This window comes from Photinus pyralis, unplaced genomic scaffold (assembly GCF_008802855.1).
Source record: "Photinus pyralis isolate 1611_PpyrPB1 unplaced genomic scaffold, Ppyr1.3 Ppyr1.4_LG1, whole genome shotgun sequence".
Lineage (NCBI taxonomy): Eukaryota > Metazoa > Arthropoda > Insecta > Coleoptera > Lampyridae > Photinus > Photinus pyralis.
The window spans coordinates 22,185,198-22,201,330 of NW_022170249.1; the positions used below are offsets into that span (position 1 = coordinate 22,185,198).

At 36.2% G+C, this 16,133-nt stretch overlaps 4 protein-coding genes across 4 annotated transcripts; 2 read left to right on the top strand and 2 right to left on the bottom strand.

Annotated features, from left to right (window-relative positions):
• The first annotated feature begins 479 nt into the window (after positions 1-479).
• On the top strand, positions 480-1,638 carry LOC116159517. Its single transcript, XM_031472508.1, has 3 exons — positions 480-624; positions 861-1,116; positions 1,167-1,638. Exons 2-3 carry the CDS (start codon positions 861-863, stop codon positions 1,463-1,465), a joined length of 555 nt encoding a protein of 184 aa, XP_031328368.1. The 5' UTR covers positions 480-624; the 3' UTR covers positions 1,466-1,638.
• A 6,608-nt stretch (positions 1,639-8,246) lies between these two features.
• LOC116160035 lies at positions 8,247-10,141 on the bottom strand. The gene is made up of 2 exons (XM_031473155.1): positions 9,350-10,141; positions 8,247-9,319 (listed from the first exon to the last, which is right to left on the bottom strand). Exons 1-2 carry the CDS (start codon positions 9,701-9,703, stop codon positions 8,420-8,422), a joined length of 1,254 nt encoding a protein of 417 aa, XP_031329015.1. The 5' UTR covers positions 9,704-10,141; the 3' UTR covers positions 8,247-8,419.
• A 265-nt stretch (positions 10,142-10,406) lies between these two features.
• Positions 10,407-12,158, top strand: LOC116160036 (putative nuclease HARBI1). The gene is made up of 7 exons (XM_031473156.1): positions 10,407-10,490; positions 10,576-10,747; positions 10,999-11,192; positions 11,245-11,392; positions 11,453-11,597; positions 11,662-11,958; positions 12,012-12,158. Exons 1-7 carry the CDS (start codon positions 10,432-10,434, stop codon positions 12,092-12,094), a joined length of 1,098 nt encoding a protein of 365 aa, XP_031329016.1. The 5' UTR covers positions 10,407-10,431; the 3' UTR covers positions 12,095-12,158.
• Positions 12,116-12,892, bottom strand: LOC116160037. Its single transcript, XM_031473157.1, has 2 exons — positions 12,791-12,892; positions 12,116-12,692 (listed from the first exon to the last, which is right to left on the bottom strand). The coding sequence occupies exons 1-2, from the start codon at positions 12,851-12,853 to the stop codon at positions 12,141-12,143; spliced, it is 615 nt and encodes a 204-aa protein (XP_031329017.1). The 5' UTR covers positions 12,854-12,892; the 3' UTR covers positions 12,116-12,140.
• Positions 12,893-16,133: the final 3,241 nt, after the last annotated feature.

Sequence of the window (16,133 nt, forward strand, 5' to 3'; positions counted from 1 at the left end):
CAAAAGAATATCACACACGCGTTTTATTGTTGAACTGCGACATCAGCACAAACATGGGGTACGTTACGCTAATAAGCCCCCCAGGTATGATCATGAAATTGATAGAAATGGATAGAGGACACCTTAATAACACGTTTAGATTAAACAAATTTGCGGAAGAGGGCCTAAATTTTCCACAATCTTAATTAAAAGTTCACCTCATTTTCTGGAAATCTGGTGTTATTTTACGTATATTTTGTAATTCTTAAGTCTATAAATTACGTTTTCAAGCTGTGACATTTGGACGTGTACATTGACGTCAATAAGAGGTCATTATATGACGTTAATTCATCTTAGTATGCATGAAAAAATGACGTATTGAAAACGTCTGTGTGCCAACTGGGCTTCTGAATCCATCTAATTTTTGTATTCGATGGATTGGATCCAAGGTTAGTAAAGTTAATAGGTTGCATGGTAACTACTAGCAACCATAACGAAGAGAGGGGGCCGAAGTACGAATGACGTCACAGTGTGCAAGTGACAGCCATTGAACTGTATTTAAGGCAGCAAGATTTAAATTTGAAACCATTTTAAATTGGCTTTTGTGATATTTAAAACTTGTTTTCATTGTGAGATCAGGTAAAGGTAAGTTCTACATACCAGTTAATATACTTATTAATCAAGGCACGTGCAAAAAAGTCTTCTCCTGTGCTGGAAAATATACATACATGTAACCTGTACTTCTTTTAAACTTTATATTCGATGTCTGTCGAATCATATTATAGCTTTCACGGGAAAAGAGTTTTTCTTGCCCGTTGTTGGAACGAATCAAGATTCGACATTCTTACATATCAATGTAACTAACGTTAATATTTTTTTAGATGTCGGGAGGTATGATGTGCAGTGTGGCAACCTGCAAAAGTAACAGGCGTAAGGTCACAGGTGAAAGCCTAAAATTTTTCAGTTTCCCCAAAAACCTGGTAGTACAAAAACAATGGGTACAAAAATGCTACCAAAGAGATAAGTTTGATACGAAGAAAGAAAAGATTTGTAGTAAGCATTTTCAGCCCAGTGATTACGAGGATGAAGTGATGGCTAATATAATGGGAATTCCTGCCAAAAAACTAAAAATAGATGGTAAATGTTGTAAATATCCGATGTCTTGCTATACCTCATAATTTTTGCAGCCATACCATCATTGTATCTACCATTTTCTCGTAAAGAAACTATCACTGAGTCCTCTAGAAAAGAAAGAGCTGCAAGACGAGAAGGAAAGGATATAGTACAAGCGTTGATTCAAGAACCAAGCTTAGAAGTTACTGCTGCGATTGAAGTTTCACCGATAGTTGAACCAATTGAACAATCACCCAGCATTAATATCTCAGGGACGGTATTGGACAGTCGTGATAATGAGATAAACATCCTTAAACTCCCGAACTCAATGAAAGCTTCAGTTCGGAGAGTACTGCTTCTGATGCCCCATTAAGAAAATCTTGGGTGGAAGATGATGGTACTCAATATTTAGCAGGATTTATTGCTAAGAAATTTATACATAAATACCCATACCTAGGTGGGCACAGTTACAAAGATGAAGAGGCTCTTAATTTACATTCTTACGCCATGCCCTCATGGGTACAAAGTCTATCGTTCGGGGGTCTGATTCAGCCACCGGCTGAGTGGATGCGTCAGATGCAAGTTATGGAAACTTACTTTATTAAATTCCACAAAGATAATTTTTCTCCAGGTAAAATAATTATTAAAAGGACAACAAACTACATTATCAAAAAATTGCAAAAGAAAAAAATAGATGTTCCATATGAATTAGTGAAATCATTTTCGAAGCAAAGAATTTTTATTAGAATTAAATATCTAAATTTAAAAAGAGAATGTACTGATAGAAAAAGAAGTTCTGAAGGTGCTGAAAGAAAAAGAAAATGTAAAATAAGGAAAACTATTAATTAATTTTTGTATTTGTGCTTTCATGTGTTATTATTAACTTTTAAATTTTATACTATAGTCACTAATTAATAATGTTTGACAAAATAATGATAAATTTTAATCTGTACATTAAGTGAAGTACTGAATTATTAATTAATTAATTATTAAGAATAACATGTACTTATTTAACAATCTTGTAAATTAGATAAGATAAGACCGTAGTTAATGATTAATAGATAGGAATTCAGGCGTTTGAATAAGGATAATGTAAGACTAAATCTGCTAGTGATTACTTACCGACTGTGAAGTAGTTTATCTGATTAGGATTATTAGTATTTATTTAACATGTGATCAGTTACCCGACTGTGATTCACATATGTGAACGCTCACTTTCTCATACTTTACAATATGCCAGGAAAAGAGGATTCCGTGCTGGTACTCGGGTAGAATTGCTTTATGTATTCGTAAGTCTTGTTTCATAAATTACACTAGCCTTTGTGGTCAGAAAACCATTTCCTGTCTGTAGTGTTTTTTTTAGAAACTACGACACTTTGTTAGCAATTTGACATATCCTAAAAGGTAATAGGCATAGAACTTTATAAAAAACGTCATTTAACGGCTTTGTTTTTATTTTTTATAACAATTTAGGAGTAAAAGGAAACATACTCCCACTTTCAACTTTGATGTAAATGTTCATAACCACACATCGCAACACAGAAATGTATGTATGTTATCATAACTTATATATGTACCTCTTGAAAGAACGCAATTAATATAGAAAATATCCAAAACTGGAGGAATTAATTAAAATTTTGAAAATCAGTGTTTAGCTGTTAAAATGGATTTGCACAAAGTTACGTCACACGCTCGTGGTCCCCTATTGGCCGAAAGTTACCATGCAACCTATTAAGTTTACTAACCTTGGATTGGATCCGTGTTTACATTTGACAGCTTAACCTCACTTTTGCTCAGCTAACGTATTATAATGACCTCTTAGTGACGTCAATGTACACGTCCAAATGTCACAGCTTGAAAACGTAATTTATAGACGTAATCTAAACGTCATCTAAATGCTCCATACTTACGTCAACTAACGTATTATAATCGTCTTCAACATTATTGCAATGACGTTCAAATGCGTATAATAAACGCATTTTCGATTGTGTAAATATGTAAGGCTTCTTCCGCAAATTTTTTAACTGATAACATGTAGGTAATTAAGGTGTCCTCTACCCATTTCTATCAATTTCATGATCATACCTGGGGGGCTTATTAGCGCAACGTAACCCAAACATGAAACACGTGGTTTAGTGGAGTTACAAGGCGGCAAATTCAAAATTGCAGAATGCAATGAATACACTGTCGCCGCTTATTTCGTGATGTTCACGTATAATTTATGTTTCTAGCATTTCATAACATTTTTTACAAGAATATGAATTATAAGCGATGCATCTCTAGTTTGATAAAAAATAAAACGTTTAGAGTACGACAAAATGTCGTTATTAAAAGACGACAAAAAAAGGTAGCACAAATGTCGTCACTAAAACGGATGCCATTGGTCATATGACGTCTTAGACGATAAAATACCTTCAAATGACGACATTAAAACGTACGTGTGCTATCTGGGAGGGTAAGGGGATTACCGATCCTGATCTAAAAATGACTTAGGTGGGGACTGATCCTAAAACGAAAAGAACACGATCTTTGAATCCAACTCCTACATAACGCGGTACGATCAGAATTATTGGATGAAAAGAAAGGGGCTACTGTAATCGAGCAGGACCCTCCCACTTTAAACCATGTTTCACAAACTTATTGGGTACGTTCCACTTAAGACCAGCAACGCGCATACTGCAAATGTTAGCGTTCCATTAAGGGTGCGGTCGAGAATTTACTACAAAAAAGTGTAGCAATTTAAGTAAAGCAATCCAAGTAAACCGGTTTTTTATTACATCTATACTCGGGTTGCAATTTTTTGCACTTTTATTTTAGGACCACTCTGGGGCTTGCATTGAACATCATTATCATATAACCTCAAAATAGTAAATTAATTTTTATTTTAAGTTTTAAATAATTAACTTTAAAATTATGAACGCTTTAAAAATCATGTTGGCTCAGCAGTTATTGGAAATAATTTTTGATGAATCTAGTAGTTCCGATGAAGAAGTGTTTTTATTAACAGCAACGTATTCTGAAAAGAAAAAGGAACCTTTGCCTAGAATACAAAATTATGTTGAAAACGTTCGTTTGTATGGAAATGCTCAATTTCAATCTCATTTTAGGTACCTATTTATAGGGATAAATATACCAGTTGTAATTGTATGCTATATTTTCTAGAATGCAAAGGGTAACTTTTGAAATGGTTTTAAAATTGATAGCTCCCAAAATTCTCGTAAAAAGGGCGAGACCAGGGCGACCTGCTATACCAGCAGAAAAACAATTGCTTATAACATTATGGATCTTAGGAACGCCTGATTCTTACAGGTTAAGTTTCTGTAATAAATTTTAGTCTATTGTAAAAGAACTTCAATTACAGGTCAGTAAGTGATCGCTTTAATGCCTCTGCAATATATTGTGTAAGAAATGTAGTCGGCATTTTAAATCAATTATCCAATCAATTTATTACATGGCCAACAAATGAGGGAATGATCACCAGTGCAGCAGCCTTTAAAGCAGTATCCGGTTTTCCGGGTGTTATAGGTGCGATCGATGGCACTCATATTTCAATTACAGCTCCCAAAGAACACTCAGAATCATATGTTAACCGCAAAGGAGTACATTCTATACAACTACAAGTATGCTTTTTATTTATTGAAACAACGTTCAAATTATGTTTTACAGGGACTTTTCAAAAGATTTATGGCCTGTGACCGTTGATTCATTTTTTCTTCGTGATGCCTTTGCCGGTCATCACGTATCTTAGTAAGGACATCAACCACCTTTCTATTAGCAGTTCCTGTGTAATTCATGTGTCAATCATAATTTGTGTACAGTAGGTAGGTACTATACCATACTTTGCAATCCTTGTGCTGCTAATCCTTGGCCTTTCCGCAGTTGGAGTTGAAGATGAAGATGAAGCAGCATTCATTTCAGGAAAATTAATTGTTACAGTTTCCACCGAAGAAGACGCTGTTGCCAGGGGTTCTATCCATGGCTTATTGCCAAATAAATTATCCATTTTCTAAAAATTTAACATTTATAGTCACGTCTAGGGGAGAGTGGGGCAAGTTGACGTGGTTAAGGAAAAACAAATAGAAAAAATACTTTCTACTTTTTTTTAACTTCTACTATATTTGTAACATAACTTAAGCACTTCCTGCATTATGTCACCCAAAGATCAAATAAATGTATATCAACAAGAAAAGAAAATATAAAAAACTAATTTGGTGCATTTTCGTCAACTTGCCCCTTATATTACAAAATACAAAAAATGAAAACGTGATACATGCTCGACACTGGTTCAACATGCACCGTGGTTGACGAAGCGCAGTTTTTGTGTGTCTCTGTCATTTATCGGCAGTGTTGCCACTTCCGATACACTACACCACTCTCCCCTTAATGTAGTTACAAATCATTACAAATCTAGTCTAATTGGTTTCCGAATATTTCTTTTCGGCCTTGAAGATTCTATTGGATGTACATTTTCATTAACCGCTCCATTTACAATTTGATTAGGTGATTCATGAGAATCATACAAGTTTGAAGTATTATAATGATTGTTACAATTTTTCTCCTTATCTAAAAGTTCGTGACCACCTTTTCTATCACTACCACTCACATTTTTACACTTAAACATTTGATCTAGATTACGTTTCCACAGTACTCCTAATTGTTCTACATTACACCAATAAGATCTAGGTCCTATCACTTTTACAATTTTAGCCTTAACCCATGTTTCCTTTTCACCCCTATAGTCTTTAACATATACTCTATCACCCTCTTTAAATGTTTCGTCCCTACCTCTATTTACAGCTTTACTTAACCTAGTTAGAGTACTATTCTCCTGTTGAAGCAAATGGTGTCTAGTGAAAATATTTCTATTCAACATTTTGTAGGATGGAGTTTCTCCAGTCGTGCAATGTGGTGTCGTGCGATATTCCAACAAATAACGTGCTAAAATTGTGTTTAATGAAGTATTCAGGTTTCTAGGATCATTTAATGCTTTCTTAATACCCTTTTTAATTGATTTCACTGCGTTTTCAGCAGCACCATTCGTCGCAGGATGGTAAGGTGCTGTTAGAGTGTGCTTAATACCATTGACTTTACAGAAATGTTTAAACATTAACGCAGTAAACTGGGGTCCATTATCAGAGATTATCAGTCTCGGTAATCCCCACCTAGCAAATATACTTCGTAAAACCTCAATTGTAGTCTCTACTCTTGTATTTGAAAGAATACATACTTCTGGCCACTTACTATATGAATCTACTAGCACTAGAAACATTTTATTTTGAAATGGCCCAAAAAAATCAATATGGACTCTTTCAAACGGTTTTGAAGATTCTAAATAAGGAATAACCGCCGCCTTTCTAGGGTTGGGTCTCTCTAAACTACAAGAACTACAATTCTGTACGATTTTTTCTATGTCCCTATCTATAGAATTCCACCAAAAAATTGACCTTGCTTTACTTTTCATTTTTACTATTCCAGCGTGTGTCATGTGTAGCTCATCCAAAAGTTGAATCCTAAACTTTAGTGGAATAACCACCCTATGACCCAACATAATAATACCATTTTCAATAGTTAGCTCTAACCTTCTATTATAATAAGGAAAATTTTTTGAATTTTCTGGCCAACCGTTCAGTATATATTTGTATAATTGACGAAATTCTGCATCTTTTTGAGTTTCTATTCTAACATCTTCAACTACTATTGGTAGACTATCATTTTCCATAACAAAATTTAGAAATGAGTGTCGTTTCCTAATAATTTTATTTTCCTTACATTTTTTTAAGGGTAAGCGAGACATACAGTCTGCACTATAATTTAATTTTCCTTCTACATACTTTATTTCAAAATCAAATCCATTTAGATATACCGCCCACCTTTGCATACGCCCTGCTGCAATTTGTGGAATGCCTCGTTTATCACCAAATAAATAAACCAACGGTTTGTGATCTGTGCATAATAAAAACCTGTGTCCTATTAAATAGTGTGCACATTTCCTAACACAATAATAAATAGCTAAACTCTCTTTATCCAACATTGAATAATTTTTCTCTGCTGAATTTAAAGTTCTGGATATGAAACATATTGGTTTTTCGCTTCCATCTGCCATTACATGTGACAAAACTCCCCCTACGCCATATGCACTTGCATCACAAGAAAGTTTAATAGGTAAATTTGGATCGAAATATACTAATACATTATCTGACGTTATTATTTCTTTTGCTTTCAAAAAAGACTCCTCACAACTCTTATTCCAAACAAAATCCACATCTTTTCGCAAAAGGTTATATAATGGGTGCAACAACTCAGTAATATTTTGTATAAATTTGCAATAATAATTTAACATACCCAAAACAGATTTAACCTGAGAAACATTCTCTGGAGTAGGGCAATCTAAAATTGCTTTAACTTTTGAAAGATCCTTTTTCAGGCCTTCTTTACAAATAATGTAACCCAGATACTTGATCTGATCTTGAAAAAATTTACATTTTGTCTGTCTCAATTTAAACCCTGCTTGTAATAATTTTTGGAAAACTTCTCTTAAATTTTCTAAATGCTCTGTGTCATCTGCACCTGTCACTACTACACAGCCCTTACAACCCTGCAACGTCTTTTCAATGATCTGCTGAAAAATTGCGCAAGCTGGTTTTGTTCCAAACGGTAATCTATTCATTTTAAAAATTCCCTTATGGGTGCTCCAAGATAATAAAACCTGAGTACTCTCCTCTAGTTCTAGTTGATTATACGCATGCTTTAAATCCAGTTTCGAAAACTTTTTGCCATTTGCTAATTTACTGAAAAGTTCCTCAATACGAGGTAAAGGATACTTAACATCCTCTAAAAACTTATTTATAGTTAATTTATAATCTGCACATAATCGCAATGACCCATCACTTTTAAAAACAGGCACCAAAGGAGTACCCCATTCCGAATTATCAATCAAAGTTATTACATTATCCTTTTCTAATCGGTCTAACTCCTTTTCAACTAAATTCTTATATGCAATAGGCAAAACCCGTGGTTTAAGAAATTTAGGATTAGCCCCTACTACAACATTTAACTTAACTTTACTAAACTTATACAACCCTAATGTTTCGACGTAGCTCTCATAAAAAAATTGTGGACTGTAGTAAAAATGTTTAATTGCAAACCCAAACGTGAAAATATACAAGAACATAAATTGCGACTACTACAAATGCATGTCAAAGTCAAAGTGATGCAAAGCTTAAAATATATCGACGTCACTCATTCTTGCTTCTGCGCAATAACGACCTCCTCTGGTTTCCAGGATCGGACTCGACATCCTCCCCCCCTTGGAACGGCTGTTCAACATCTAGAGGCAGAGGACAGACCTTACGAACTGCTCTTGTGACTTCCGAATTCGGTGTTTTGACGCTGACCACCCGCACGATCCCATCTGAGCCAGGGTCAGGTGTGTGATTCTGCCTAGGGTCCACATTTGTGGGGGGCGATGCTCCTCCATTAACAACACTGGGTCGCCGACCTTGGGTTGGACCCCCTTGCTTGAACGCCATTTCGACCTTTCCTGCAGACTAGTGAGGTATTCTAGATTCCAACGCTCCCAAAATTGTTGCTGGATGCGACAGATCTTTTCATAACTCTTCAACGAATTGAATGCTCGTTGTGTCACCTCCTTTTCGGGTATTGCCACCAGCGCCTCGCCAATTAAAAAATGGCCAGGGGTCAAAACGGAATAATCATTGGGATCGGTACTCATAGTGGTAAGAGGACGAGAATTTAATACGCCTTCTATCTGACATAAGAGTGTATAAAAGTCCTCATATGTAAAATGAACATTATTAATTAATTTGTATAAGAGACATTTTGCCGATTTTACCGCTGCTTCATGCAAGCCACCCATGTGCGGCGAATTGGCAGGCATGAAGTGCCATTCGATATTATTTTTTGTGATAAAATTTTGCAATTCTTCATTTTTTGTTAATAAAGCCAACTCGTGCCTTATATTCTTTAATTGATTATAAGCTCCGACAAAATTTGTTCCGTTGTCCGAGTACAATTCTTTGGGAATGCCCCTTCTGGCTATAAATCGTTTCAATACTAGCAAAAAAGTGGAGGCAGTCAGGTCTGTGGCAAGCTCTAGATGTACAGCCTTGCTGACTCCGCAAACGAAAACACATAAGTAACATTTTATGAATTTTCTATTCCGTAATTTACTATCTTTAATTAGAAATGGGCCTCCGTAATCAACAGAGGAAGTATAAAATGGGCTTACGGCGTTAGACCTCATGGCTGGCAAATCTCCCATAAGAGGACTATAATTTAACGGTTTAGTACGAAAACAAATGATACACTTCCTCAATACTCTTCTGACAACATCTCGACCGCCTAGAATCCAGTACCGCGTTCGTATAGTTGCCAGGACTGCTTGAGCACCCGCGTGCAAGAGTCTCGCATGCTCCTGCTTTATTAATAATTCGACATATTTATGATTTTTTGGTAGTACGATGGGATGTTTGCTATTGTACGACAATTGAGAATTCTTCAACCTTCCCCCCACACGAATTACATTATTGTCATCTAGAAATGGGTTTAATTTTAACAATCTGCCTGCCCCACTCGCATTACCCACTTTCATGTTTTTTAATTCAGCCTGAAAGGCTTCTCCCTGTACTGCCTAGTGCCTTTACAACTACTAGCCCCGCCTCGGCCAACTCTCTACAGGTTAATACTCCTTTCGTTTTAATCTTGGCACAATTTTTGAAAAACCGCCTACACCATGCTAGCACACGAATTAGTTTAGTGAGAGTTGAAAATCTTTCGAATAACTCATAGCTTATGTTTACAACCGCGGTGAACACTGTGCTTGACGATCGCATCTCCAATGTTTCAGAAGTTTCATTTTTTACTTTAGAAGAGTACGTTATTTCGATGGATTCCAAAAACTCAGGGCCTTCAAACCAACGATTTTGCTGCAAAGTCTCGACAGAAACACCCCGTGTAACCAAATCCGCGGGGTTAAGTATACCGCTTACATGTGACCATTGACTGGCCTCAGTAAGCTCCTGAATTTTCCCAACGCGATTGGATACAAACGTTTTCCACGAATTCGCAGGCTTATTTACCCAGCATAGTACTATGTTCGAATCGGTCCAATAATGTTCTCTTGCGAATGCAAGCTTATGTTGGAATTCTGTGTAAAATATCCGAGATCGTAAGCGGGTTTACGGGCACTCGTAAGATCGGAACTAAAAAAGGCAATTCTGTGTCCGCCCGGATCTTACAAATTCTCGGAAGTCCCTACGGCTTGTCGTAAATTCTTACGGTGACAGATTATCTGACCTAAACTTATCCGAGCGCATCAAAATGAATAATATGCGCTTCTATTTACATATTGGTGCTCTTCTCGAAGAAGATAATGATCGGTAAGAATCAATATTTAAAAGCATAACGCAATTTTCATAAACAAACTTCATATAACATTAAAATTTGCGTATAATTATTTTTAAGTAATTTCATGAGAATAACGAAGAGACAGTTAAGGGACTCGCTTAATGTTTTTGAAACAAGCGAGAAAGACTTTAAACAAATGTTTCGTTTGGACAAAGTAAGTGTAATGGGTTTGATCGAGGAAATAGGCCCCCATTACCAAAACACAGGAAGTATTCCGCTTCATTTAAAGGTAATACCTAGGTATATTTTTATACATATCATTTTCAATACCTATGCTGTAATAACTACAAATTGGTACCTACAGGTACAGATACATAAGAAGGCGAAAGATGACGCATCCTTACTATTCATATTCTATTAATTTGTGCGCCACTGAGTGGGTTCTGCAGTCTGCGTATAGCCATTGTTTAAAAAATGGTATAGCCCGCTGTCGCCTTCTTATGTGCCGGTGCCAGTGCAATAATTACCCAAATTCGACAGGTTCTAACAACACTAAACTTTGTTGCCACTGGTTCATTTCAAAATCCTGTAGGAAGTAGCTGTTGGATTTCTTTGAGTCAGCCATCAGTTTCAAGAATAATACACGAAATAACATCTTTAATATCACAACATTTGTTGCCAGAATGGGTTCAATTTCCGACTGACTTCGAAACAAAAAATAATATTAAACAAGGGTAAAACATTAAGCACATAAGTATTTTAGATAAAACCTTCAACTTTATTCAGATTTTACAACAAGTGGAATGTACGTGGTGTTCTTGGAGTTGTAGATGGAACTCATGTTGAAATTCTTGCTCCACCTACGAATGACGTTCACCATCCCCCTTTTGTTTATATAAACAGAAAAGGAAAACACTCAATAAATGTTATGCTCGTATGTTAAAGGATAAGACGTATAGAAAATGAATATTAATTATTTATTTTGTAAAATTAGATTTCGGATTCTAACACAAAAATTATTGCTTGCAATGCCAGATATCCTGGGTCCGTCCATGATTCTGCAATATGGCAAATGAGTAATATTAAAACTTATTTAAAGCGGGAGTATGATAATGGAGATAAGTCCACGCATTTACTTGGTATTTAAACATATTTAACAATGTTATAATAGAAAAAAAACAATTTTTTTTACCAAATTTACAGGTGATAGCGGATACCCCCTTGAACCATGGCTATTTACTCCCTTTTCGAATTTTGAGCAAGGAAGCCCAGAAGAACGTTTTAATAACCAATTCAAGACGGCTCGAAATGTTATTGAAAGAACCAACGGCATATTAAAAGGACGTTTTAGATGTTTGTCAAGGCACAGAGTTCTTTTATACCATCCGAGTAGAGCAGCTAACATCATTTATTCTTGCTGTGTTCTTCACAATATTGCTCTCCGGGCAAGGATTCCTCTTCCGGAGGAAGAAATAGAATATAGAGACGAGATTGGCATAGGTAAACGTTTTCATGTACATCATTACCTCAAATAAAATGTACAATGTTTTTAGAAGGCAATTTGGAGTACAATGATGTTCTGCAAGAAGGGAGGGCTACAAGAGCTAGATATATAAGAAATAATTTATTATTATAAAATACAAAAAAAAAACTCCAAGACATTTATGTTAAAAAAAAGACTATTAATCAAAATCAAATTTAAAGTTTTGGTTTTCAAATTTATATTTTGCCACTTCAAATTTAAGTCGAAGAAGCTCGTTTTTGTTTTTTTCCTTTTTACACTTTATGTACTCTTCGGAAAATTGTTTTACAATGGAACCTAATTCTTCAATATTTTTTTCGGATTTGTTCATTGTATTCAATAAGCTTTCTGTCACAATCGACAATGGCTTTTGCCGAGGTAGAGTTTTTGTCCCAGGTTTTTGCGGTGGAACGGGTGTAACAGCCGGTTCAATTTCAGGTGGTACTATTACTGGTGTATCATCTTCAACCGGCATTGGTTCAGTAATTTCCTCCTCAAGAGGTATTATCATGGTATCTGAATCTAATAAAATTCCATCGAAGTTTGTAACACCCAACGCACCGGTTACGGTTACTTTTCCCCATACACAGAGTGCCCGTTCTTCCATGTCTGTTAGTGTTATACTGCTTTGAGGACCTGATCCAGTCTTTAAACGGTGCTCATTTAATTTCCTATATTTGTTTTTCACAAAGTACTTCCAATCTGTAAAACGCTAAAAAAGATGGTTATTTAAAAAAAGCGATGAAGAGATTTAAAATAATGCTACAAAACTTGTGCTGAAGTTTGCTGTATAAATCATATCGTTTTTACCTTTTTCCAATCAGCTACAGTCAGCTGAGGCCCATCTGGATCAGAATTTAACTTTTCTGACATTTCACCCCATTTAATTTTCGATGTAATTTACATCTAGCGATGGGTTGATTGTATTGGATCGCATATGGTAGTCATTTTCCATGTAATATAAGTAAATATTATATTGATTAGTTGTTGTGTTCTTGGTTCTCTTTCTCTTTTTGTTTTCTAAGCTAAAAAAATGTAAATTGTCATTTTTAGGTTAGGATATTAATTTTTTTTAAACAAAGAAATAACATTGTAAATGTACAATGTAATCTTCAATAATAAAATCTTACCTCATAATGCTACTCTATATTCAATTTTACTTCAGTAAACTGTCCAAACGGCAAGGAAACCAAGGGATAAATGGTGTACACTACCGGCTTGTCAATGAAAACAATAGAAGTGAAGTTGGTTGCGATCGGAACGGCTCGGTAACGGCGACTCGTAACGCTTTTCATTACGAGTCGGCGCACAGAATTGCAAATTTTAAGGTTTTGTAAAATTTCGCTTACGATCAACTTATAAGCTACGGGCGTACGGTTTTACGGTTTAACGATTGCATATGTACAGAATTCCAGCATTAATGTTCTTTTTTACGGTCTCAACCAATTGAACCAACAACACAGGGGGGCGGGACACTTCGCCGAATGCCCACAACGCCGACCCGATTTTTGGATGGTCCATATCGCCGACTAGGGACACTACGCCGACGGACACTACGCCGACAGTGCCCACATCGCCGACAAGTGGACAAGGGACACAACGCCGACCATGCCCACATCGCCGACAGGTGTACAAGGGACACAATGCCGACCATGCCCACTTCGCCGACGGACACTACGCCGACCGTGCCCACATCGCCGACAAGTGTACAAGGGACACTACGCCGACCATGCCCACATCGCCGACAAGTGTGCAAGGGACACTAGGCCGAACGTGCCCACAACGCCGACTATTCGGAAAAAAATTACTAGGGACACTACGCCGACAGCGACCGCATCGTCGACAATGGAGAAGTTTCCAGTTTTTTGTTATTAATTAATAATGACAATTCCTCCACAAATGGCAAAGTTACAAGACTTTAAAGTTGCGATTGGAAAAATAATTTCGAGACGTCACTTCATCTAGTTTGCTAAGAGCATGCCTTGACCATGCGATCAAAAAAGAGTGGAGTCGCCTATGAATCGCCTTTACAAATTTTTGTTTGTATGGGAAATCGTATTTCGTGGAATTACGTAAAATGACGTCACCGACACTGCCGTTCCGCGCTGAATACCTAAACTTAAATAATATATTTTTTTCACTACTAGCGTCTGATGACATGATTATTAACCTTTTTTCCACTTGTAAAGTAGGCTTTCTCGGCATTTGTTCAAAGTGGTTAATAATGTGGACATTATTAACTAGTAGTCAATAATGAGAACTGTCACGCTGTCACTTTTAGAAAACACAACCCGAAATTTCGCTCAATAAACGTTTGGACAAGTTCTCTAAAATGAATAATTGCCACCATTCGCAATTTCCAGAGAAGTTATATACCTAAAATTATCACATTTTGAAAAAATTCGAACGAAATTACTCTTTGAAAATATCTCAATGACAGAACAAAATACGGCCTGTTTGACTTGTACTTCTACGCACTTGATTGACATGTTAAATTAATAAACAACAAATTCTGTCCAACCGTTCACTTTCTTATCAACAGAATATGTTAATTTAGAGGACTTCAAGCGCTAGTAGTGAAAAAAATAGTATATATACCACGGTAGAGAAGTCTATTATTGCCTTCGCACCTTACACCCCTCGGCGCAAGCGCCTCGAGATGTAATCTTGGTGCTCAGGCAATAATACTATACTTCTCTACCTTGATATATAATGTACTATTTTATTATACCTGAACTACAATCTCCGTTTTAAACACTCAAATGCGTGCGAAAAAGGGCCTTTAAAACACACGTGCTTTAAAGTTGCTAAGTAACGATACTTCAAGTATGACTTTTAAAACTGTCATCTGGATGAAATAAAAAAATCATCTTAGGTCGCTTTCTGTAAATGCAGAACATTTCTTTGGCTTTTGTACCTATCCTTTGGTTGAAGCTTTCACAAACGCGCGTAATTTAAGGTATGCTTCCAAATCTGTTCCACTTTTTAATCGCAGCATTGCTTTAAGTTTTGAATGAATGCACCAAAATATAGAAGATTTAAATACCTTTGACATTTCCTTCATATATGCCAGCATTGTGATGTATTATCACCGACCTGGTGATAACGCATAAAATTCGGTACACGAATTTGTTTAATTATGTTTAATAGATTTTAGCGTTTTCAATATAAGGCCTAACGATACATTCCTCCAGATACAATTTATATATATAGATAATTGTGAAAAAAAATATAACTATACTTATTTCTAGTACACAAAGACAATGCATAAAAAAATACGATACCACACTCACCAATTCACCCTTCCCTTGCATGCAAAACACCAAGTGACACACATTCAAAGAAAATTATTCAAGAATTATATCGCCCAAAACTATTTGGCGGTTATTTTCAAGGTAACACAAAAAATCTAAATATGCAGGCTTTTACAATACCGAGCTGTCTGTAATTTAAGGGTATCTCTCCATCGCTAGATATCGTTAAAGGTGCTACTCTCGTATGTGGTTTGAGAGTGGTGGTGACCAGAACCCAAGGTGTAGATTGCCGTATGAAGTGAATGAACGAGACCCCGAATCGTCGCGGGAGCGATCTTGACAATCCCCTGATGAGTTTTAATCCTTCCGGCGACTACGGCTTTTCCTGGTTCCCAATACCGTGCTTAGCTTCCACAAACCCCAACTGACAGTGACTGGCGGCAAACCTTCAAAGAACTACGGTTGTTTCGCAAACCGCGAATTCACGTCCGATGCTTCCCAAACTGAATTAGGCAATAATTATTTTAAACTTTAAAGGCCTAAAATAAATCGTAAATTAAACCCTCGAATTATTAATACCCCCCCCCCTCGTTTTGGTTTGAACCAACTTACCGCACAAACAGCGGCCTGCCTTCTGATTTTTTTTTATTTTAAACGGCTTATGACGTTGTTAATAATTAAAACGAATTTAATTTCGTATTAAATACTATAGGTACTCGACATAATCGGTACGATGCGCACAGCAAAATTAAAATGTCCTTTCGAAAACCCACAAATGATTACAATATCCCCAAGGTCCCGCTATAATCTTGCAAACCAGTCTACCTATTTACGACAAACAATTTCAAGCTATACGAGGGGCATTCAAAAGATATACAAATTAGACATGATCTGTAACA